Below are 24,422 nucleotides of genomic sequence, written 5' to 3'. Positions count from 1 at the left end.
AAAGCATTTGAGGCTTACTGCTCCTTGTTTCTTCTATCCTTCTTGCTGATAGGCTGTAAATTTCACGATTTAGCATGCGTAAACAATGTAGTTAGTCGGTAAGACAGGGCGACAACCGACGAGGATAAAATCGGAAGCGGTCTGTAACGTACCATTTTGAGTCTTGAGATTTGGTTAAGAAAGGAGGTTTAAAATGGTATCAAACAACCGCTGAAAAGTCGAGGACGCTGTTTGAACGAATATTCAGGGTCCTGGTGGTGGGGAATTTATCGTGGAAGAGAGAAAAAGGGAAAAAATCCAGACGTGGTGGGGGTGTTACCAATTAAGACCGCATTAGTCATCTGATGAAAGAGTCTAGACCGATCGATAAGCGACTCACACATGTTATCAGCGTCTTCCCACATAACCTCATACTAATTGGATAAGCAGTCAAGGTTTTTGTCTTTACTCGCCGCCTATAACATTTCCTATGAATCTTCAATTATATCATAGCTACTCCGAGGAAACTTTGCAGAAATGTTCTGACACCATGTCTCGCCAACATACATTTCACAACAGCGCCACGGATTGACAATCAAGTCAAGCACAACCATTTCCCGTATCTAATTCTCCGAGTGTTTCTTGGCCTCATACTAACTGGGATTGGAACTGACGTCCCGCCAAACCAAAATTCCCTTGGCATAAAGACCCGTGATGATCCCCACTCGTCCACCCTTGACAACAGTCGAGCTTGAAGGGTATTCCGTATCAACATAAAGGTTCTTCAGGCCCTCACTCTCACTCCACTCAGCGGCCCAAGAAGTTGCCTCGGCTGTCTCGCAGTACTCCTTGGTCTTGGAATTCGCATGTTCATACTCCACGGGATCGTTGCAGATGCGTCGTGACTGCGTAAACTTTACCAGAGAAGGCATATGCGCATGTCCCGCGATCATCAACTTGTCACCATATCCAGAGAGGTTATCCGGGAGAAATGGTAACATAATCTTGGATTTATACTTCAAGGCAGTGGGGTTAGGTGTGTCAAAGAAATACACAGCTGCTCGGGAGGAAGATGCCACTGCAACGGTAGAACTATTAAGGATTTCGATGCCATTTGCAAAGGGGACTCTTGCGACGACTTTGGCTTGGATTTCTGATCCTTTGATGGATACGTGAACAACGGTGCCAGTGGGAGTACCCAGATATGTCTCGAGGTTGCTGACCAGGACTGACTGCCGCTTGGTTATATAATGGTCGTTACTGACGTATAATTCTTGTCCATTGATGATTGCGATTGAATTAGGTCCATGAATCAGGGGATGCTCTATCGTCTGGATGTAGCGAGCCGTCAGAGAATCAATATCTAGATTGAACATTTCGATCCGCGGTCCTGCTTGAGCATGGTTTGTGACGAACAGATTCGATGTTTGCTCATCAAAAGCTAGGCCTAATGAATGAAAGTCGTTTGCATTTGGAAACCCGGTAAGTGAGATAGGCTTGAGAGACTCTTCTCCCGCGGCCTCATAGTAATGTACCCAGAGTTTTGCATTTTCGGTCACATTACCAGCAAAGATACCCTTTGATCGTCAGTAATGGCTTGCACCTAAGCCCGGAAGGTCTACGTACCATGACTGTGTTGTACCGTTCACGGCCCCCATCACAGGCAAGAATTGCAAGATGATGCTTCTCAATGAGTAACACATCCTCACAGCTCCTTATGCGTTCCGAGAATTTGACTTCATGAGCGCCAATGTTATTAATCTTGGTCAACCGCGTTGGTGCATTAGCGTAGAATGTTTTTAGCAAGTTGATCCTCTCGAAAACGAAAGAAGCGAATATCCCAAGGGCCAAAACTGTCTGAACTTAATAAGCTTCTCTCTTTTCACTAACGACATGGATGATTTCTTACGAAAATAGATCTCAAGGCCATATTTTGGGTATGATTGGAGAGTAAGCAAAGGAGGGGAAATTTGATAATGAGGAGTCGAGAGGCAACAATCAGGTTGCTGCTTACGCCGCCCCAATTATTTATGCGACACAAGTACTTTGCCTGAGACGGTCGATCAATATTCCGATTCGAATAGAATACAGTGTTAAAAGTGTGTTGAAGATAAGTACGTCAATTGATTCATTACTACTAGTCCCTCAACAACTTCCCACACATATGTGACAATCTCTCCAAACGCTCTTGATCCACTAGATGACATCTTGAACCCTTAAGCAACGCTAGTGCTCTCGTGATTCTTCTCCGGGTGGCCAGATGGCAACACATCGGCAATAGTCTCATCAGTGCCCTTGAGATCTTCTTCGGTGCTTACGTGGTCTTTAATCTTGAGAAGGATGACAGGAGCAGCAATGACAAGAGAGACCGAAAGAAGAACCCAGTTGCTGATGAACTCGGATCGGTACGAGATCTTCTTTGCATCAAGATGGTTGACGACGGCGGCACCAACAGATTGGATACCTTTGTAGAAGCCGACGTAGTTGGCAGATCGTCGACCAGAGTTGGACAAGGCTCCCATAAACCTATATTGTTAGTTTAGAAATTCCCTTAAGATAGCGAGGGGTGGACATACCAGTAAATGGTGGCTTGCCAAGCAGCATCGTAAAAACCGTAAAAGATGTACAGGAACATGGGTCCAGCGTAACCAGAGTCTGTCCAGTCACCCGGGACAAAATCTGAATCTGGAGCGACAGTCTCGCGAGTGTAAGTCTTCTCGAAAGCGTATCCGCCACCCCAGATGACAAAGGTCAAGACAAAGAGACCAACCCACGCGGCCTTGGCACGAGTGGTACGTTTGATGCTCTCGATATCAAGGAGATAACCCCAGATGACTGCAGCAATAATCTGAGCCAACCAGTACAGCAGGCCATTGAGCGCCTTTGTTCGGGTGTTGAAGTAGGCGCCATTAACGGAATTCTGTTGGTAGACGTAAAACCAGTTGGAGGAGAAGAACATGGGGAAGAGAAGAACAACAAAAGGTTCGAAGCGAAGGGTTTCCCAAAGACCCCAAAGCTCACTCTGCCAGGTTGGGTTCTTCATGAGTATAACACGGGAGCCATCCTTGCGGATGATGTCACCAGCATTGCAAAGAGTAAGAGCGAGCAAGGCACCGAAAAACATGAGAACAATGAAGCCAATGTAGGTTCCGTCGCTGACGGTCTTGTTTTCCTTGATGTTGATGTTTTCACCTAGGGGAATCTACAGCAAGTCAGTATAAGTAAAGGCATGAGGATTTGATCAACCTACCAAACTGCCAATAACAGCACCCATGTTGAAAATACCCCAGAACCAAGCGAAGTACTTTCCCTTCTTGTTCTCATGAGGATATGAGATCATGATGGTACCCTGTGCGGTCCAGAGCAGAGCAGCGCATAGACCAAGCCAAACACCAGCAAAAATGTTGAAGCCAGGAACATGCTTGTGAACAGAAACAAGAAGACTGATGGCGTACAAACCATAGCCTACGCCACCGAAGCTCAGACAAGCTTTGATACCGAGCTTGTTGACAAAAGTGCCACCAAAGATACCAACCACAGCGAAAGTGCCGTAGAGCGCGGTGTTCATGTTGTCAGCCAAGGTTGGGTCAGTTTTGCCACCTCCACCAAGACCACCGAGAGCGTTGAACATGCCGGGACACATGAAACAGACGAAAGCGACCATTCCGAGCTGGATACGCGGCGAAGCATACCAGGGAAGAGTCTTGCCGAAGAGACGGAGTCGTCGGTACTTCCAACCACGCGGCAGATCGATGTCGGTTTGAGCATCGTGATAGTCTGCATCAGTTGAGATGCCGCCCTTGGAAGGCGCGGTAGCCGGATCTTGAGACATTGTTTTTGTCTTTGACGATTGATGTCAATGATTGATGACCGAAGAAAGAAGATATTAGGCGTTGGGGTAACGCGGGCGTTTGGCTTTGTTTTAAAGCCGTTGAAAAGGCGGAGGTGGAGAAAGTAAGAGTCGAGTAGTAGAAGGGAGTGAACAGATAAATAAATGTGCAGAGGTTCTAATTTGATGAATTTGGGGGCACGAGACCTGTAAGCTTCCCCAAAATAGTTGAGAAGGAAGTAGGTCGGGAGGGGAGATGAGACCCTACTAGCACAGCACGGCACAAGACAGTAACATAAACGCTATCAGTGCGACGTTACTTCCCCCCGTCATTTCCATTTCCATTTCCATCCCCATCCCCTCCACTCTTTAATTATCGGATTTAGGTAGTCTAGGCCTGGTCTTAGCTTATCGCGGGGGTCAGGGATCACTGATAGCCTAGGCAGCCTAAGCCTAGCTCTGGGTACCCATCTCCAGTCTGATAGGGCACCTGTTAATTGCACCTGGGTGACAACTGCAGATCTTGACTCCCATCAGCACCGACCTTCCGATAAAGCGATAGTAAGAAGAATGGATCAGATCAGCTCAATTCAGTCATGTTCAGCGGGTGGAACATCCATGGCATGCAACAATCTACGGCTGCAATCCGGCCATTTATCACCAATGGTCTTGCTCTGGCGTCGATAACGGCTGTTGGTGCTACGTTGATCTCTTGTCCCGTGAAGCTATTTGCATTTTGTGTCTCGAGTTTGTCCTTGGTGTAACCAGTCCCGAGCCTTTCTAATCTCTGTCCGACTTTGTCTGGTTACATCAAAGAAGCAATCCTCCCCCCGCATTCATGCTTACACCAAGCAAATGTCACCAACAAACAAATCGTTTACCAGTCCTTGACTCTGCATCGTTACTCGACGACGAATCTCATCTGAAACCCGTCAATCTGACACTGTATCACGACGTTGCCTTTGACGGGAGCCACCCTTTCAGACGGCTATGAACTCTAGGACTGTCAGCTGCCAGGATCCCTGTGCTTACTTATCTCTTGACTAGCTAATGTTCCACTCAGTCAGCATGATACGAGGGCTCGCATTTCAGCTGTCTGCAGTACGTTCCCCTCGACACTGGAAGGATCCTCCGTATCCATGTCTATATCCTGGTGCAGCAAGTGCCGGCCACCTGTAAGACAGCCATGTGCAACATTTGCTTGATCGTATCACAATTTGGAAGCAGTCGTCAAAGCATCAGAAAGGTTGGCTGCTGGAATCATAAGAGACGAAATTAGCAGGCTAGTTTATACGTAGTACTTAGACTATAGCCCTTGAATGGACTATTATTTTTGTACCCTAATACTTAGAAAGTCGTCTCATTAAGACGTCCAAGAGGCAAGCGAGACCTCCATCTATTTACAAAATTCTGCTGCTATACGCGTCAAGCCATCAGTAACTTGCTCAATCGAACTGACATCTACCCATTCTTCCTTAGAATGCAGCCCTTCACCTCGAGGTCCCCAGAGAAGAGGCACAATACCTTCTTGGGAGAGAAGAGCACAATCGGTCCAGAACAAAGCACCAGCAACGGTGGCCTCCCCTCCGAGCACTTCACCCACAATGCCAGAGACGAGCTGGGTAAAGGGATGATCGATTGGAGTTAGCTGAGGAGGTCGACTAAAGACGATTTTCGCCTCTGCTTTGAAGTCGGGAATCTCTTTTGTGACTTTCCCGATCATGTCGTCAAACTCTTGCTTTATGACCTCGTCACTCTCTCCGGTGATAGTACGACGTTCGGCAATGATTGTGCATTCTGCAGGATACGATGCCGCCTCTTCGCCGCCCGAGATGATTGATGCATGGGCAGTGCCTGTCCCAAGAGTCCCATCACCAGGACCATCCCGCAGCTTCTTCGCGTATCGACCGAGTTCGACCAGAAAGTGACCGGCGTTGACAATGGCATCAACTCCCAGATCTGCCCGCGAACCATGAGCTGCCAGTCCGTATACCTTGATCTCGACATGACAGTATCCCTTATGGGCATGGTTAATCTCGAGATCAGTTGGTTCCGATACAACCGCAGCATCCGCTCTCCATCCAGCTCGGAGGACGTCTCCCGTACCCTTGCTCAAGCTTTCCTCATCAGCAACAGCAGCGAGGATCACGTCACCGCGTAGACCGAGCTTCTTAGCATTGGCCAATGCAACCATAGCCGCCGCAACGCCGGACTTCATGTCGGCAGAGCCGCGTCCGTACAGTCGCCCATCAACAATCTTCCCGCTGAGCGGATCGTCGGTATAACCCATCAATGTTACAGTATCGATGTGCCCGTTGAGCATGAGACTCTTTCCACCGCCTGAGCCGCGAGCGACACCAACAATAGAAGGGCGACCTTTTTCATACTCAATCCAGTGTGTCTCTATATCACGATGCTCGAGCCAAGACACTATGTAGCGAGCAATAGCTGTTTCGCCTGGCCCAGGAGAAGAGCCCAAGTCAGGACTTGCTGAGTTGATCCGAACAAGAGTCTGAGTGAGCGCCACGGGATGATCATGCGAAACGCTGTAGGGGATATCATAATCTCGGCTGCGTTCCGTGCAGAAAAGAACAATCGTGGATTTGTCATTCAGTCCAAGTTGGCTCTTGTCGGTAGGCGTCAGACGTCTCAGCGCAGCCAACGTCGAACCACCACAAGGTCCAGCATCAATTCCCTGCGAATGAAGGTACTGGACAGACTGGTATGCCTCATAGTCAGACACGGTCAAACTTGCATCGACACCGTGTTTTAAGAGCTTCCACGCGATAGTCGAAGGTGCGCCGCAATTGAGGCCGGCCATGATAGTAGTGGTCGTTGGGATCTCAGTTAACTCACCCGTTGTCAAACTCTTCCATAAACATGCGGCTGTGTCGGGTTCGACTGTAACAATTGAAGTAGATGCACCCTTCCTCTTGAAGTGAGAAACAACGGACTGCGCGAATGAGCCGACACCGACGGGAGCGACGACCAAGTCAGCATTGGTTGAGCCCAATTGGTTGTCGACCTCTCGCATCATGGTTCCATAACCATCAACAATCCACTGCGGTGCCGTTAGATGAGAAGGATTTTTAGTTACTGGGGATTGACTAACCTGAGGAACAGAATGGTAGTCACCGAAGGCAGTGTCTTGAACCATGATCCCTCGTCCATTCTCGGAAGCAGATTTGGCTTCAGTCATGGCATCCTCATACCGACCTTTCGATATAATAACGGTTGCACCTTCAGACTCAATAAGTTTGACAGTAGAGTGATGCATAGAAGCCGGTACATGGATTTCCGTCGTGATACCGAGAATTGATCCCATGCGCGCCACAGCACGACCATGGTTTCCTTCAGTTGCTGCATACAACGTCAACTGTTGTAGCTGGGCTGCTTCTCTAACAATCTCAATGTCTGAGTCGAGAGGTAATCCCAACTTCTCTGTGATGGAGCGGAAGGCACCCCAAGAGGCACCGAGGATCTTGAATGCAGGAAGACCGAAGCGACTTGTCTCATCCTTGACATAAACTGCGCCTACGCCTAGCTCTTTTGCAAGAGTCTCCAGCTTCACGAGAGGGGTTGGTTCATAATTGGGAAGGCCTCTGTGGAACCGATCTATATCTGCTGGGGACGATATAGAGCCAGGAGATACCCAAGACTTAGCTTGGGGGTTGAAGTGTACGTGTCGACGAGAAGCCATTGATAGGTATGACCCGTGATTGAGGATGATGTAGAATACCCAAGGTGGGAATGTTGTCAAGGGCCAACTGTGTCTGTGGTGGGATATCAACACAATGTTTAAACAATGATTTGTACGAGGTAATTGTTTGTCTCAAGTAGAACCGATTGCGAGAATGGCTGCCACCTTTATATTTATAGCTGGATAAAATATCGTGCACAGGTTACCGCGCCTTCTGGCTACAAATTACACAACCCCGCCGAAGCTAACGCAAAAGGTGTTGACGACACTGCTTGATAACCGATGTAGGCTCTTGTGTCTACGATACTGGATCTGCTCTTTTTCACAAATCTTTCGAGCTATTTTGGAGGTTAACTTGGCAATGGGCCGGTCCCAATGCCGCAGTCACCTCCGAGGTCAATCGACTAGAGCATATGCCTGCCAATGCCATGTCGGAACAAGTCAGTTGCTGGCAAACCAAGATTATAAGGGGATATATTTGCCGACTCGACATGATAGAATCACTTCTTCGCAGCTTCACAAATTACGAGTGTTCATTCCGCAGGTCAATGGTAAGTCTCTTTGGAACCCGGCCACAGCATTGTTAAGAAGGACTCAATCGCGAAGAAGCTCCGGGGTATTGTCTCGAAAACGCCTTTTTCAGAACAGTTCATTGTGGTTGCTTCCATACACGTAGTTCCCACACCTTGGTATCATTATTTGGCTCATTTTCATGGTTCTACTCGAAGGTATTGGTGGGTAGGCTCCAGACGACCAACGAACGAGTCACGCCCTCCAACTACAATAAGTTTACCATTTAAGAAGTGTCTGGGCGAAGACTCCCACCTTATGATCATCCCCTGTCGTATCATCATAAGGCCTTCGAAGCTTGCCTTCCATGCTCGAGGTCGTTATATACAGTCAAATATTCTCTGTATCCCCGATCGATTAGGTTTTTTTCTCTCCCAGCACGCCTCGACAACAAGTCTTTGAGATTTAAAATGTTATCTTTCTATTGGTGTACCTATGTTCTATGATTATCATATTAGGAAAAAATGTCCTCTTTTCACCGCTTCCTATTGAAATGGAGCTCCTAGTGGCGTGGTCTGTAATCACCGGTGTGGTAATTGTTTGGTTTTGGGTCCTCACACGTTGCTCTAGTTTCATTCAAGGTTCGAATGCAACTAGGAGTCGTGAGAAAACACTGTGAAATGAAAAGATGGAATCAATCTAGCTGCCTAGTTCTCTATGGAGATGGTTTTTTAATCTTATTCTTATTCTTTCCTTTTTTGAAACAGAGCTTGGGCGGAGGAACTGATCTACGTCTCTTGGGGAAGACATCACGATTTGGCCGAGTTCAAGTGTATGCTAGGTTGATCCATCCCAATATCACAATCCTTTTTTGAGGGGAAAAATGTGTGTGTCAATGAGATGGTGGAACTCATAAGTTCCCATAGAAGTTACCGAGTTCTTAGTGTGTCTTTGTGGAGGCGATACAGCTACATAAGGCGCCCTCCAAGAACAATTAATACCTTAACCAGTCAACGAGACAACAGATCCACGACTTACACAATACTGAGAAAGTAATCAAATTACGAATAAATTAATTTATATACAATAAGAGACACTAATTTATTAACCTATCGCATTCAACACTCAACCCGGAAAGGTCCGGTCTGCGAATTGGCGGCTGTGACGTGACTAAGCCACCATCGTCAAAAAAACTCCACCTCGACGTTCGCTAGGTTCAAGGTATGCCTTTCCTTCCAGAAATATGCATCATCAAGCCAATGCCATGATGGAGTTCTTGATTGACGATGTTTTTTTTACTCAAGGCGACAGCCCAGAACTGACCTTACCCTCCGGCGAAACAGATCACCATTCAGCACAATCGTCAAGATCGCCCAGTTCGCCAACTAGAGGAGGGAATAATGTCGAATTAATTCCACAGACTATCAATCCCCAAGATGCTTTCGGTCTTCCCTCTTCGCAACTTCAAGATCTCCAAATTGATTGGAGCGCTGACTTTCAACAACCCAAATCAGGGCCTGATGTTATAACTGATGATCTCAACTCTGACTTCTCTTTCCTCAACCAGCCCGATGACAGTTGGAGCATTGAGGCACCTCTAACAGCCGCAAGTGGCTCGATTCAGACACCATTGACTAGTATTGATGAGTTCTTGATCAAGAATGGCGCCAGTCGTCCGTCCGCACCTTGCACACATTGCCGTCGATCCCGTCTGCAATGTCTCATCTTGCAAACAACTCTCGCCAACCCGAATCCAGATTCCTCCTGCTCAACTTGTGTCGCGTTGTTCAGAGAATGTAGTCTTTCTGGTCGCAAAAAGAGGGAGCCTTCAGATTTTGAGACGCTGGAGCCAGTGATTGGACGTTTGCACGGTGTGAGTGAGCATGGCATCCTAGGCGTACCATCCACAGTCGACGAGGGCCGGCCATCGCAGGGACTATCAATAGCAGAACTCTCTGGGAAAAGGACAAACACCCGATCTGTGCGAAAGACGAGGGTGTTGCGCAACTGGTACCTCTCAAACTTGGACCACCCGTACCCGTCAGAAGAGGAAAAGGTCGACCTCGCACAACAGTCAGGATTGAGTCGAAGTCAAGTGGTCAATTGGTTCGCCAACTCGAGAAGAAGACATAGGCTAGCATCAACTTATTCTGCATTGCCGAGCCGAGGACGCCAAGGATCTGCACCAGCATCACCCATGCCACGTTACCTATGCAAGAATATGTCACCGATGGACCGCTGGAAGAATTCACCACCAGATCAGGAACCAGCTTCAGCGACGGCGATCCAGAATGCATTGGCCGCTCAATCCGCAGAACAGAGCTCGTTGGACAGCGACGACATCGGCAGATCTGGGCCTGGTTCGTCTGCTAGTAATGACTCCCTTTGGCCGTCTACTCTACACGATGCTTCTTCCAACTCAGCATCCTCCTGTTACTCCTATCGTTCAAGAGAGAGTAAATTATATCCCCGTTCTGGAAACAGTTCAGTAGCAGAAGGGACTCCTGCTTCCAGGACGACGCCTAAAAGGTCGAGATCTAAGAAACTGATTGCATTTCAGTGCACCTTTTGCCGGCAAAGCTTCAAGAAAAGGTATGATTGGGTTCGTCATGAGAGGTCAATTCACTTGCCGGGCCTTGACTCCTGGGTTTGCACGTTGCCTGTTACCCAGGGCCAATCGCTTTTGGTATGGCGCATGAATGAAGAAGGGCCCCAATGTCTCTTCTGTGGCTCGGACTCGCCCAACGATGAACACATCCAAGCTCACGAATTTGATACTTGTGCCGAGAGGCCTGTTTCAGAGCGCAAATTCACGCGCAAAGATCACCTGTGGCAGCACCTACACAAATTCCACGGATGTAGGAAATGGGCGGGCTGGCAACCGGACCTGACTCTATTACAGTACCGACAAGATACAATCCGTAGCCAATGCGGGTTCTGTCAAGTTACGATGAACAGTTGGGAAACGCGGATAGATCACGTAGCCGCTCACTACCGCGATGGTTTCACAATGGAGCAATGGGTCGGAGGGTCCGGGGTCCACAACCCGAGCGACATGGATTCTGAGAGACAATTGTGACGTGGATACAGCCCCGGCTTCGGTACGGGAAAATGGAGACAGTCAAGCTGTAGCTCCGACGAACTGATGCAGCCTTGCTTTAAACACGTGGAGACCATGTCCTAGCGAACTCCACTGATGGCTAACGGCGGCGCTATAGTCCAGAACGCCCATAGAAGCATTGTTCATTCAAGCCAGCGCTTGAAGCAGCCTAGCGAAAGCCAAATGCCTTTGAAGTGAACTTCTTTACACAGGACTTTAGTTCAAACTTTACATGACTGATTCGCACCGAATGAGACTGTCAAAGCCTCATGATCCCTGCTGAATGTGGGGAATCACGGAGTTGGCTGCAACGCCCTGTGGGCATGTGAATTCGTTGTTCGGATGACAAGCAATCATCCCATTTGACAACTGACGGTCACCCCTGACGCCCAATGTCAAGAATGAGGTGACTTGTCGGAGTCGAGAACCGTCCAAACCATCCATGCGCACGCGAACCGAGACTGAGATTCCTGTTTATCCTACGGGCCCATTACCTTTTTGGATAAATTTGGCAACAACCGATGTCACGGGTCTTGGCTCTCTTTCGCTCTACTTCTAACCGTTGCGTGTGTGTCAGACTCCTTTTCAACTTTCCTTATTATTTTTTGTTTTTGTCGCCGAATTTTCTTCTTATTCTTTCGTTGTGTTTGTTGCTGTGCCCGTCATATCCCAACATTTAGTTAAACAACAAAATCTCCGTCGGTCACCATGATCATCACGCGCGCCCTCTCCATCACCAACTTTGTTGTCGCCAGCTCAGCGCTCAGCTTCCAGGTCGGTGTGCTGTACCCATGGCACAAGCAGCTGGATGACGATTTCGAAGCCCTCAAGAGAGAGCATCTTCGCGTCCTGACCGCAGTCGAGGGCAAGATCGGTCGAACACAAGAACCTGCCCTTCTTGAAGAGAACCGACCGGGCATTCTGAGCATGATCGGAAACTTGGCGCCATGGAAAGCCTGAGTGCAGAGCCGACTTCGAGACCGTTACCCAAAACACAACACAACAACAACCTCGCATACCCAGCCATCATGGCATCGAAAAACAAATATATATCAGAAAAAAGAACTAAACGATTCAAAAATCCTTTTCCGACGACGAATTACATGGTGTTCCATCTGTTTTGCATCAGGCGTTCCTCGTTTCTGGCTTTCACATCCACTCGGGCATAAGTGGGGCCGGTTACGGCTCACGCGACACCGGCTTCACCCGACGAAAGGGATCCGACCGGCTGCGAATTGATTAATGTTCATCAGTTAGTTATCGGCACGGATATATTTCGCATATTGTTATGTTTAGATCATTCATATCCATCGTGTTTTAGTTTGCGGTACTGTTACTACTAAATAAAATATTTACAAGCTCTCGCTATCCACATGTGCCCACATCTTCACTCGTGTGTCACCATTCCCATCTCCATCAATAAAGCCATCGCCTTACTTGTCGACTTGCGATTGTTGGCAACACATCATTCGACCAATAATTGCGGAGGCATGCCAGTATCAACGATACTACTGAAGGGGTGTTTGACGAGACGTGCTCCGTTGAACCACGATATCACGCATCGCTTATACACAATGGCGAAACAATTGTAAAACGTTCCAAACACGAAATAACCACCGGCCGAACCGCATTCCTGCGAAACAATACCTCAACTTATACCACCATTCGATTGCTGTACGCTAAAACCCCGGACGTTGTCGAACTCGACCCTCCCTAGTTGACGGCCTTGAAGTAAAGAGGGCTGCTGATTGAGTTCTGCATATTGACGCTGAACTGTTGCCCGTAGGCGGGGACGATCCTCAGAGGATTACCATCGGAACTTTGCCAGACTCTAACGCTGAAGCTATCCCTGCCATTGATGTTGTTGTCGATCGAATTGTTGAGTTTAACAAGGACGACGAGGATTCCGATGAGAGCGCCGGCAATCAAAAGCTTTGCTATGGCATCTATGAAAGCACAGAATTTGACGAAGCCTGAGGATGACTTCTCGGCAGTCATTGTGGGAGGTTCGATACTGGTGTGGGCGGTGGGAGGCGAGGTGGACTTGTCAGCCATCAATACGCGAGGTGTACAGATGTAGAGACTCTTCGTATCAAAGCTTGGTGGTGAATGACGGCATGAACGGGAAGAAACAATGAATAAGATGATGACTAGGCGCAACGTCAAGACAAGCAAGGACAAAAGAGAAAAAGGCTGGGGGGAGTTCGGGACTTCATATACTGCAGGGCTGCTCACAGGGCTGATGGGCGAATTAAGCAATCATTTAAGCTTGATTGACAAGTCATTTGGCTTTCGAGACCGCCACAACAGGGGACAAAGAGGAGCTACAACATTTCGGGAGAAGCGCTAGATGATTAATGTATTGAGGGTGTTTCCAGTTGGTTGGTTCGCCATGCATGGGTAATTTGGAGGGTTTTGCAGTACTTTGCCTCTTGTATCAGCGACACTTTATCTCCTTTATCGCGAAAAGTTTTATCTCATTAACAACGACTTTTCTATAGGGCCACACGATGCGACGAATCGGTAGACAATAGAATTTATTGACAATTGCCTTCAATGCTCTACAGTTCTAGGAGTGACGGCCAACTCATCAATTTAATTGAGGGGGCATGCTATTTACTTTAGCGCGCTGTGGCCGAACCAGGGTCTCAGATCTTGCACTAACAGCAACCCGCCTATTTACCACTCCTTTTTGTTAAGAGTCCGACTCACCAGCGTCGCCATTCAACATGGATATTCCCTTGATCGTCACGGAGCTGAAAATGACCCTTGTCGATCGTCAACTTTGGGAATGCTTTGCGGTAACGGACCTTTTGCCAAGAGTAGAGTAGGCAGGCGCATGATCTTTAATGGTGTGGATTGCTTCCTTGTTTGTATGAACAACTAGAGGCTTAAAGCGTGATGTAATAAGGGGTCTGTATTCAGGTCTTACAATTTAACTAGTGGTGGCCAACTGGAAGCATGAGAGACAAAATCAATATATTAGTTTATGAGATTTGGACCCATATCTTAGACCATTGATTTACCGTCACTATTTTTGAGGCCACCGTCTCTATTACCCGCATCTGCAAGTAGAATACGCCATTTGAGAGTCAAAGTATCACACATGGCGCCGAAGCATCTTGTCCATCCTTCGCCGCAGTCAGGAACGTTTGTTTGTTACTCCAACCGAGTTGATCAAATCTCTTCCTCATGTTCTTCGCCTCTCCCAGATAATCTGCTCCTTGAACGTCTTCCGCATACCTATCCATCAACTCTTCAAGTTCTTTGTGCCGATACTCATCGTCCAGAGAAGCCCATACCATCTTCAACAACTCTGGTGCCCATGACGCGCCACATGGTCGAAAGGCCTGACACTGCTGTGCCAAGGTAATTGCTTCATCGCAGATTTGGTGAGACTCTTCGATATAGTCAGGAAGAACACCGAAAGGTTTGATGGTTGGGCCAACAAGTGCAGTTTGGATGAGAAGAACTGCATTCCCTGAGGCGTATTCTATAGCTTTTACTCTGGAAACGAAATTGGAATTGGGAGCCAGAGCCATCGGTATTGCCATCTCGTATTGGTCCCGCATTATTGGTCGTTCAGTCGAAAGCATATTCCAGTAGCATTTCAACTGGTATAGATATCTTTCTGGGTCTCGAAGAAAGACTGGCAAATCACCTATGGCACATAGTTCAAAGCAGTATAGACCTTGCTCATAGTGGTATGGTCTAGCTTTGGTAATGTCTTGAAAGGCAACGTCCCAGAACCATGGCCCCAGTTCGACATTTGGATCAGAGAGTGCCGCATATACCTGAATACTGTGTTAGTTGATCATTTCGATAATAATTTCCATCTGGAGGGAAGTATGGTTGATGAGGCCAGAGCCAATCAACTTACCCCTTGTAGACAAAAACCACGAAGGTCGTCTGAGTTAATGATTTGGCCTTGGGTGACTGTTTCTTCGAGGAGATGGGCGATGACCCCACGATGCTTGTTAGATGCCTTGTTATCAATCCACAACTGAGAACTATGTCAGCTTGATTCAGATGATCTACGCAGACAACCCACTTGGCATAGCATCACCATAATGACTAATTCCAACTTGAAGGTCGCTGATTGCTTGGGGTCGTTCAAACATTCTTGTAAAGACCTCAAAGCCTTCCCAAAAAGAGAAAGAGCTCTTGGGTTAGACTCTTTCCGAAGTCGGACTGATTGAAACGTGGCAATCACGGCATGTGACATATCGTCTAGAGCAGGATGCGAGCCAAAACGTCGTGGAAGGGTTTTGAAGAACCTTGGTCCATATATTTCAAAAGAATACCGCTCATCACTAATTCCCGTTAAAGCAACGAATTCTGCCGCCAGTCTGGTCGTCTCGTTACTCGGAGTGCTCATGGGAGCCGTGGTTGGCTTATACTGATGGAATCTGAATCTTTGTATTCCGCTTCCTGTACATGTTTGGCGTATTCTTTTACATCGTCCGCATGTTGGTTGTGCCAAATCACACTGACGAAAGTTAGTGGAATACCTAATGACAAGTGGCAAGGTCATGCCTTTTTCTTAGCTTTGCGACAGTTGCCGCACCCTTTGCTAGTAGGAACGCCGACCATTTTCTTTGGAAGAGGAATGAGATGTCAGGTACCTTTTGGAGGATTTAAATGGGGAAGGTTGGTTCCCTGATAGTGAAGATCGGTGATAATATGAATCCAATGTTATGTAAGCAAAAGCCTTGGCAGCTGACATTCTGTTGTGGTGTATGATGCCAGCACGTGAGATGACATGCGATATCCCTTACGATCAACACCTACTACCTCATATTCCCTCCATGCTAATGGAATGCATGTTTTTTAGATTTAAAATTCGTATCTATTATAGACTATTCAATATAAGAAGCCATCATTCGACTTTTGAAGCCAAAACCATCAAAAGACTATTCAATTATTGGGAACTGCTTGAAAACATGAGAGGAATACCAGTTCTCTCAAGCTGAACAACATCGTGACAAAACATATTAAAGACACTGCCAATAATACTCATTCACCACCTGGCATGTAGCTCCCCAGGCACATACAGTCTGACCAACGTAATTCTTGCCTCCGCACTGGGAGTATTTCGCCAGGCCATGTACCGGTCCACACATTATATCGCCAGTCGGGGTGGAGTCAGACTTGCTTGTAGTCATAGTTATGAGTGTTGTTCCTTGGCTGCTGCTTGTGCTTTGCAAAATTGTAGAGCCAGAAGATGAGGATGTTGTCGTTGTCGTTGTCGTTGTCGTTGAGGATGAGGATGAGGAAGACGACGAAGACGACGAAGACGTGGTCTGTTGGCCTGGAATTGTGGCGCTGGATGTCGCAGTGGCCGTTGTCGTTCTTTGCTCAACTGACGAAGGAAGGCCTGGCACCAGTGTAGGCCCAGGGACATCGTAGGACAGAGAGCTTCTGGGTACGTAGAGGTTGAAGAGGATACCCGGGTCATCGGATTTATAAAGACTGGTGCCTTTGACACCCTCAGGAAGTACATTTCCACCATTTGTAACTTTGATGTTGAAGCACTGGGGATAGTTCTGAGCACCGTTTCTCTGCCCTGCCCCGTGGAGAGCGATAATCTCATGACGCAAAACGTAATTTCCTGAAGCCAACGCCGAAGGAATCTGGAGAGTCCAACTGTTTTGGTTGCTGATTAAAACATCAGAGGCCCAGTGGCCACTATCCTTAGACAGGTCAATAAGACCCTCTTCGCCAATCTTGAAAAACTCAAGTTCACTCTTATCAGCTTCTTGACAGTTTCCGGGACACTTGGCTAGATAGTCGATGACAGGGCCCTTGTGAGATGATGGCCAATCGTTCCATTTGAGATTGATCTTGTCGCCAGCAGACACGGCAATGTGCCCTCGAGCATTTCTAGCGGCTCTGTGGCAAATGATATCAGGGTCGGAGAAGCTGTTTGGTTCCACGTAGCCATTGTCAGTTGCGCCAGTGATCCATCCGGCGACGGGGAACTGGGTTGGATTCTTCATGCCGTTAGTTTCAGTCTGATGGCCTCAGGACTATACTAGTAAGAAGCATACCCAATTGAATGCTGGAGCATCGTACTAAGAGATCGAGTTAGTTACAGCATATTGTGTTCTAATAAGGTCACTCACTCCTCGGTATGCTACTCCGTTAGTGATAATCCAGTCGACATGGCCGTGAGCAGCGATCTGTACTGCTAAGGTTGCAAGAGCAAGAAGCGAGGACGTTTGGATTGATGCCATGGTCGCAAAGTGAGTCTCGAATAAGGCTGTTGGCGAAAGGTGAAATGATGGAAAGCACAGACAAATATTAGAGTTACTCCAAACAAGAGATGTCGAGATTTTATTGCTATATCTCATTGTATGTGAAGGGTCTAGGAGTTTATATAAAGATATCATTGTGGCTCGTCCACATGTTCCAGACCTCGACGCCACCAAGACACATGTGAGATAACTCCAAGCCTTGAATGCCAATGCCGTGAAGGACATCAAAGAATAAAATCTGATAAGTAGTTCGGAATTCTGATTCTGGCCTTTAGTGGCTTGCTCAGGAACGTGTTTGACTATATCACAATATCTTCGGCAGGCATCCATCCATCAAAGGCTGTTTCCACTCCAAGATGGGAGGATTACAAGTATTCTGGGCTTTTTATGGCCCTGTATAACTGAATACTGTGAGACATTGTTCTTAACCTTGATATCGCCTTAATTGAAACTTCTTGAAGACGTTATCCACGTGGAAAGCCCGTAGATCTCCACAGTTGGTATTGATTGTCTGCTGAATACGGAGTGCCGTACTTGTTACTGATTCTCACATCGGGAGCTGAGGCCTAGTTTAACTAACAATAGTCTTTCAGTCCCTAGATAGTATGAGATTAGGTTCAAGCTACAACCGCTATTTCTAGCATGTCCCTGTTCTTTACCTAAAACCTTCCATAGGCTATGCAACGACGAGCCAAATCGATCATGGTCCGTCATAGAGATTGAGTTTGCTAGAGTAGCACACAGATTGAAAGCCGTATAACGATTGAACAAATTGTGAATAGCTTGGCCTTACCTCAGCCGGACAACTCTATCCCTTGCCTGGTCTAGCTTTTTGTAAAGGAATGCGAATGAGTATAGTATCGCGGGCCGAGGTATTGTCAAATATAACATCTTTGTGCCGTTGAGCTGTCGGGGGCATTCCAAACCTTGGTAGACTCTGCATGATTTCCCTTTTCTTCAACCATGCCTTCTAACAAGGGCTTTTGAGGAACCAACAGATATGCTTCTGCCCTGATTATTACCTTTAAGCGCAAGGGGCTAAACAACGCCACCCGTGAGACTTCAGCCCCTGTCTCGCCCTCCAATTGTCGCAAACGGCCACATTCAATTGCTCACGTTTCAGGCTGATCAGGCGTATCTATTGAGCGGCAAAATCTTAATAAAATCTGGCCCCCCGGGTTATGGGATGACTCAAGTCCAACAAAGCCTATTGTCGATCGTCAATATCCTTGGCGAAATCGAGAGGAGGGCGGGATGTCTTACATCTCCTTGCCGGGGTTGGAATGTAACATAACCCAGATATGTGACAGTCAGGTTCTCGCTAACTTTATTCTTAAGTTTATCTTTATTCTTGAGTTAGCTGGGTTTTGTTTCAAACGTGACAGAAGCAATGCCTTGTTTTTTCTATCCCTTGAATAATGGCATTCTTCGATTGTCAGTCACATCATTCCTTTGTTGGACGAAAGCGTCGATCAGCAAGAATGCACAAGGCCTTCTGGACATTCTAAGGCTATTGTTAATCATTATGTGTTTGTTCGAAATAGAAACGTCGTAGCTTTGCTTATGACCAACTAATCATTATTGAATGCTGATGGCAGAAAGGCATGAACTCTGCTGGGCAAACTAGACTCTGGAAAGGTATATTCATTGATTGTATGGAAATGGTCCATTCCCATTCTCTAAGATGAAGCCTTGATGATCATATCTGCCATTTCACTCAATGAGTCCGACATGACATCCATCTCCCCAAAGATGTCTACACAAGCTTCCTTCTCCAGAACGGAGCAATATGCGGACTTGAAACTATACGCTGTTAAGAACTGATCATGACAAGGATTTCCCCACTCACCCAACTTGTTTGGCTGCTGACACATCCCACATATGTGCAGCTGCAAACCAAAGCTCCTGGGCATCCTTGAGTTCCTCAAAGGTCGAAGCATAAGCCTTGAGATCAGGTTTCCCCACCCCAAAGGAGTCACACGAAATAAGGTGCTCCTTGGGAAACTCGATGCCCGCCTTGGTAAAATATGAAAGCACCCTGTCATAGTCTCCAGCCGTAAGACCCCTGACCGTAAACCCAGCATCGCGTAGCTTCTCAAAGCACTCCTTGGCATCGGGTCTTGGCTCCAAGGCAAAGTATCCCTTAGTGACCATCTCAATATCCGCTTCGGTTGCGAAACTGCGGGGTTCGGGAATACCAGACAGCCATAGCATTCGGTAGAATAGGGAAGAGAAGAGCTTGTCAAACTCGACGTAACGGTTCGTCATGCTGAGGTACGTATATTCCCTCTCAGCTGCTTCTATCCATAGGTTGACCAAGAGGCTTGGTTTGACGTTCTCAGCGCGGAGCTTTTCGCCGAGTTGGTTGTCCAGTGCTTCGACTAGCATGTCGTAGGAGACGATTGTGCCTACGATGTCGAAGACGACGTACTTTTCGTTATTTGGTGCCATACTAAGACGATGCGAGTGCTAAATGGAATAAACAAACTGGATTCTCTGAGAGTAAGATGTGTAGTTAGTCTGCGGATGATGAATGGTTCTTATTCTGAGCGATAGCGTGTATTAGTGCCAATGTGACCTGGGTTCTCCGCAATCGGATACAATTTCCGAGTTGAGAAACCTCTAACCCGGATATTTACCTGTTGATTCGTGCGGGGGAAGATAAGCAGCGATAAACTACACCAAGACTTATCTTTGCCAACAATTCATGTATTGGAAATGGGGCAGCGCTGTATGTCCGGTGATATATCGGAGAGACGACTCGAATGACAAACACCAAAGGCCTTGCGACAAAGATGGGAAACCTGGACCTAGTCTAATCAGCAAATATCCTTCCATATTCGGAAAACACTGCATCGTGAAGCAAGCATGCCCAAGGCAGGCGGCCAATGTCATGTTGTATTTCACGTTTCTGTCGCGTTTTCTTTCAACCCAAACTGGCCTCAAGGCAGCAATGACCAATCAATATGCATAATCCACTCAAACGCAATACAAGGCAGCAATCAAATAACACAAGTTATAAATATATATAAACATAGACTGGGCCTGACTCCATTCTTTTCCCAGCAGTCTCATCATTCTAATGACACCATTCTTGTGTCATTCAAAGTGTACGTCGTTTCATCAGACAGACCGACATCCCAACATGCCAACGCCCATACATACCATCAAACATGCTGTTTACTCTTGATACGATGCTTGCTGTGGATCGCCAGTGTCGCTGCTCATAAGAACCTGAGGTGGAAGTTCAGGTAGCCACCCACCAGCTCCATTTAAAGAGTCCGAGGACTGTTGTCCCTGATACTCCTCCCAGACCCAGGCGAGAGAGTCCGCAGGACCGGTGGCGTTTCCATATTCGGCACCATAAGTTTCTTCATGTCCATCAGCTCCTGAGTGCGAAAACACGTGCGACGAAGGGTCCGTAAGAGAATCGGTCTCCCATGAGAATTGAGTCGACAGTTGAGACATGTCTGTGGTAGAAGGAGGGATAGGCACCAGCCTCGACCTTTGCCTCAGACCTGTGCTGGGTGCTGGTATATCGGTGAGTTGCGGCATGATTGCCGATGTCCTCCTTTCTACCATGGCCATAACATCTTCCGTCGTCTGGTAAGATGTCGCAGGTTCGGCGTTTAGCTCGATCTCAGAGCCGGGGAAAATTGTTTCGCGAATCCTTCTCCAGCTTCTCTTCGAAAGAGATTCCTTCTCGCCATTGATGAATATCTGGTCGGAAACATGAGTCTTTCTCCATCCCACAACTTTGAAGCGATGATATTGGTCCCTGTCCATCAACCAATGGCCATTCCTGGCCTCGAGGTTCTCCGGTGAAGGTTTGCGCTTGCACTCCTTTTCGTGTTCCTTTTTGGCATGACCAAGGTTCTTCTCAGGTAATGAAGTATTGAACTTAAAGAGACAGTCACCACAGTAATAGACAAGAGAATGGCATCTTTTTAGATGCTCACTGATGCTACTGTCAGTAATGTCCGCAACACATTGGCCGAAAGGATTGACTAACTTGTGTTTCTCAATTGTTGGGAACGACTTGTCGCAATATTCATGATGTTGGTCTGCGACGACGCAGAGAAATAAGCGATTGGGGAGGATATGGCTAGCACCTTGCATTATCACCAGTCGTCGGAAGTGTATAAGGCTCGTCTACGTATAGACGAGCTCGACCGGTCGTGTCAATTCTGTTTATGACACCGTTCGCCCGCCGACAATCCCGTGTAATTCGTGTTGGTGGGCGCGATGGGGTTCGAAAGGTGCCCCGACAGACGGCAATCCAGTTAGGCAGAGTGTCTACAGGTCTCGAAGAATTGGCGCAGGCTCGGCGATGCGTGTAAATAAGTAAAATTAGATGGTGGAGGTGTCGGCAATGTTCGAGACGTCTATTGTCAATTGTCAGTCTACCTGACAACCATGGAGTGGTAAACTTGCCTCGCTCTTTCTCTTCTAATTCATTCGGGACAATGGCGGAAAGGGTAGCAGGCCTAAAGTCAAACAATGGTGGATTGTCGGTAAATCCTTCTTTTTATTCATTATTCGAACAAAGTGGTGAAGAACAAGTTGGGGGCGAGACCAGGGCCTCATTGAGGCTCCCATCTGGCCCGGTGCACATGAGTTTGTCGCTGCGACAAAACATCGCAACGATTTTTTATTTTTTTTTCGCTGATGGTTGTATACTATGCTCCCTTTTTGTTTCCCCTCACCTCTATTCGTCAAAAGCCCAACAGCACCCCAACCCCAAGCTGGGTGCCCAATCCCTTTTGGGCGTGATCGGCCTGAAACCTGCATATCAACAACATATTTCCCATGCGGTGTAAACGTGGCCAAGTACACCCACCGCTTCTTTGTCCAGCAAAGCCAAGAGTAGTCAAGGTGGGATTGCTGCAGAGATGAGGGGTATCCGACAGCCTGGTTTGGGTTGTGTCCCCTGGTTGGCGGCCATCGTGGCAACGTCTCGATACGGTATTCTTCGCGGAGCTTTGGTGGTGTTGGGGCATTGTTCTTGAACGCGACGTTCCTCAAGAGCTTGTTGTTCGGACTACCCGTTCCACCCATTGATGCTGGTGTATACGAACTTTTGGCGGGTGCTCTATGATGATACCTGGTCCTTGAACTTTGCGGGAGAGCGACATTCTCCAAAGCAGTAATGCAGGGGCCGTGTCTAGAAGCAGGCCTACCCAAGTTATCGGGCATCTTTGAGGACTGTTATTGGTTATTTTGCGTTATTATTAGAAGAGCGACTTACAGTAGTGCAATAAAAGCTTGCAGGCACGTGGAATCCGGGGTTGGGATTAGATTGGATGCAAGAATGAAGTTGACAGGCAGGGTTTGTCGATCGGTAGAAGAATAAAGATCTCTCTTCTCAGATACGAGTGATCAAAGTGTTTCTTGGATGAGCCGAGAGGTACGGACTCATTCCATGGGAGAGCTCTGTTGCTGGGGGAGGAACTCAAAGAGGTACCTACCCAAAACACCTGTTTGCCTAAGGTGTCGATCGCTATCATGTCACAGGAATTCCCGAATATCTGCCAACAAGTTCAATTGAACCTCTTCATATTAGGCTTATCATTGCATAATGCGTTACAAAAGAGCTATGCAATGTCTCGTTGACAACCAAGCTACCATTCAGCCAGGAAATTCACGATGCAAATTCTCTTTTACCCAACAAGCGCAACCCCTTCTTGAGGTTGAACTTCAATAAAGTTGCCGTCAGGGTCTGCGACAAAGATGAGAGGTTCAACACTCTGGCCAAAGTTCCGAACAATCGCCTTTCTCTCTTCTTCATCGAGCTGCTCAACAATGTCGGGCAGCAATCCGACAGCAGGACCAACTACAATATTCGGATCAAGCTCAACAAAGGGCTCTCCCGATCTCTTGAGCACCGAGATATGTGGCAGCTTGTCTAGCCGCTGTTGGAATGCTTGTATGTCGGGTACAACGATTCCGATGTGCCCAAACGTGTTGGGATGCTGCCTTCCAGAATCAATATCCTTGACTGGGACATCGACGTAGCAAATCTCAAGAAGACCTTGTGCATTGTTCTTCTCGCGGTTCATCTCGAGTGTTGTTTGGTAACCTGTTCCGTTCTTCCCACCTTGCGCATGAGCTAGATAGGTGATGGAGTATGTCTTGGTGATCTGGAGGGTGAATAATTTGCGAAAACCGAGGAGTTCAGTGTAAAACTCAATGCTGGCTGTCAAGTTTCTCGTGTTGATAGCCATATGATTGAGAAAAGTACCAAGCGTCTCGCTACTCGCTGGATTATCGCTCCCTATAACGCTGTAGGGTAAATGTCCTTCGCGAGGAAGCATCTCAAGGATAGAATGAGACGCGACAGTGGATAAGAGTTGGGCTCCGAAGACAATAGTTGGGAGAATTCGGACCATGATTTTTGAAGATTTGAGTACAAAAGAATTTCTTAGGATGTGAGTTTCTAGCTGAAGAATTGATTGAGCGATGAGATGAGGATGTTTAATGAGTGAAACGAGTGAGAGCGTCGCCTTTTACGGTCAACTCAACATCTTTTTGACAAATAATAAATCCAAATACTCGCATTTAAATTTCTAAGCTGTCAGCTTCATCTACTCAACAAATTGATCATATCTCGTTGTTGTGATGCCCATCGCTTTAAGACACGCGAAACGCGAACATGGGCGATTGGGTAACGGGGCGAACAGTCAGCTTACGTCCAGCTTAATTGGGTAAACAATCGTGTATGTAATACTTCTTGTGTTGACTCAATAATAATCAGGCAGGGGTCAAAGTACGTGTCAAGGAGAAGATAGAGTTGGTAATCATCCATCCATGGAGATCTTGATGATTCATATCGTCACACTGTCTGTTGATCGAAGCTTTGAAGCTCAAGCTTCAGTGGTGGGTACCTCTACAGCAACCATTTCAGCTGCTTAACACCTCCTGTGGGGACAACATCCACTGGAACAAATTCTGACGCCATCGCAATAACCATGATGTCAAGTATGGGACCTTTTTGCTGTGCAGAACGGTTCTCTTGAAGGAAAACGGTCATGAAATGTCACCAGAGAA

The 24,422-nt window shown here is 47.2% G+C and overlaps 9 protein-coding genes across 9 annotated transcripts; 1 reads left to right on the top strand and 8 right to left on the bottom strand.

Annotated features, from left to right (window-relative positions):
* Positions 1-328: 328 nt before the first annotated feature.
* EDB82DRAFT_507640 (uncharacterized protein) lies at positions 329-2,070 on the bottom strand. Its single transcript, XM_025728063.2, has 3 exons — positions 1,889-2,070; positions 1,606-1,836; positions 329-1,556 (listed from the first exon to the last, which is right to left on the bottom strand). The coding sequence occupies exons 1-3, from the start codon at positions 1,907-1,909 to the stop codon at positions 633-635; spliced, it is 1,176 nt and encodes a 391-aa protein (XP_025582468.1). The 5' UTR covers positions 1,910-2,070; the 3' UTR covers positions 329-632.
* Positions 2,071-2,195: 125 nt separating this feature from the next.
* EDB82DRAFT_434138 (major facilitator superfamily domain-containing protein) lies at positions 2,196-3,811 on the bottom strand (the record flags this gene model as incomplete). Its single annotated transcript, XM_025728062.1, has 3 exons — positions 2,196-2,505; positions 2,556-3,181; positions 3,230-3,811. 3 exons carry the CDS (start codon positions 3,809-3,811, stop codon positions 2,196-2,198), a joined length of 1,518 nt encoding a protein of 505 aa, XP_025582467.1.
* A 577-nt stretch (positions 3,812-4,388) lies between these two features.
* EDB82DRAFT_431203 (tryptophan synthase beta subunit-like PLP-dependent enzyme) lies at positions 4,389-7,508 on the bottom strand (the record flags this gene model as incomplete). The annotated part of the gene is made up of 4 exons (XM_025728061.2): positions 4,389-4,550; positions 4,914-5,008; positions 5,213-6,869; positions 6,921-7,508. The coding sequence occupies 4 exons, from the start codon at positions 7,506-7,508 to the stop codon at positions 4,389-4,391; spliced, it is 2,502 nt and encodes an 833-aa protein (XP_025582466.2).
* A 1,346-nt stretch (positions 7,509-8,854) lies between these two features.
* Positions 8,855-11,387, top strand: EDB82DRAFT_507634 (uncharacterized protein). The gene has a single exon (XM_025728060.2). The coding sequence runs from the start codon at positions 9,262-9,264 to the stop codon at positions 11,095-11,097; it is 1,836 nt and encodes a 611-aa protein (XP_025582465.2). The 5' UTR covers positions 8,855-9,261; the 3' UTR covers positions 11,098-11,387.
* A 2,672-nt stretch (positions 11,388-14,059) lies between these two features.
* On the bottom strand, positions 14,060-17,354 carry EDB82DRAFT_577582 (glycosyl hydrolase family 61-domain-containing protein; the record flags this gene model as incomplete). Its single annotated transcript, XM_065609979.1, has 6 exons — positions 14,060-14,912; positions 14,999-15,121; positions 15,170-15,607; positions 16,173-17,111; positions 17,169-17,192; positions 17,244-17,354. The coding sequence occupies 6 exons, from the start codon at positions 17,352-17,354 to the stop codon at positions 14,211-14,213; spliced, it is 2,337 nt and encodes a 778-aa protein (XP_065464086.1). The 3' UTR covers positions 14,060-14,210.
* Positions 17,355-18,992: 1,638 nt separating this feature from the next.
* On the bottom strand, positions 18,993-19,954 carry EDB82DRAFT_250524 (HAD-like domain-containing protein). The gene is made up of 2 exons (XM_025728054.2): positions 19,225-19,954; positions 18,993-19,178 (listed from the first exon to the last, which is right to left on the bottom strand). Exons 1-2 carry the CDS (start codon positions 19,824-19,826, stop codon positions 19,055-19,057), a joined length of 726 nt encoding a protein of 241 aa, XP_025582460.1. The 5' UTR covers positions 19,827-19,954; the 3' UTR covers positions 18,993-19,054.
* Positions 19,955-20,237: 283 nt separating this feature from the next.
* EDB82DRAFT_250538 (uncharacterized protein) lies at positions 20,238-21,634 on the bottom strand. Its single transcript, XM_065607316.1, has 2 exons — positions 21,388-21,634; positions 20,238-21,333 (listed from the first exon to the last, which is right to left on the bottom strand). Exons 1-2 carry the CDS (start codon positions 21,492-21,494, stop codon positions 20,556-20,558), a joined length of 885 nt encoding a protein of 294 aa, XP_065464085.1. The 5' UTR covers positions 21,495-21,634; the 3' UTR covers positions 20,238-20,555.
* Positions 21,635-22,803, bottom strand: EDB82DRAFT_250560 (uncharacterized protein). The gene is made up of 2 exons (XM_065607317.1): positions 21,810-22,803; positions 21,635-21,760 (listed from the first exon to the last, which is right to left on the bottom strand). Exon 1 carries the CDS (start codon positions 22,569-22,571, stop codon positions 21,825-21,827), a length of 747 nt encoding a protein of 248 aa, XP_065464084.1. The 5' UTR covers positions 22,572-22,803; the 3' UTR covers positions 21,635-21,760; positions 21,810-21,824.
* EDB82DRAFT_250532 (uncharacterized protein) lies at positions 22,804-24,057 on the bottom strand. The gene has a single exon (XM_025728052.2). It carries the CDS (start codon positions 23,762-23,764, stop codon positions 23,036-23,038), a length of 729 nt encoding a protein of 242 aa, XP_025582458.1. The 5' UTR covers positions 23,765-24,057; the 3' UTR covers positions 22,804-23,035.
* Between the last annotated feature and the right edge of the window lie 365 nt (positions 24,058-24,422).

Source organism: Fusarium venenatum (genome assembly GCF_020744135.1).
Source record: "Fusarium venenatum strain MPI-CAGE-CH-0201 chromosome Unknown EDB82scaffold_3, whole genome shotgun sequence".
In the NCBI taxonomy this organism is placed as follows: domain Eukaryota; kingdom Fungi; phylum Ascomycota; class Sordariomycetes; order Hypocreales; family Nectriaceae; genus Fusarium; species Fusarium venenatum.
Note: the sequence above shows the minus strand (reverse complement) of the source record. Positions and strands in the feature narration are given on the sequence as shown.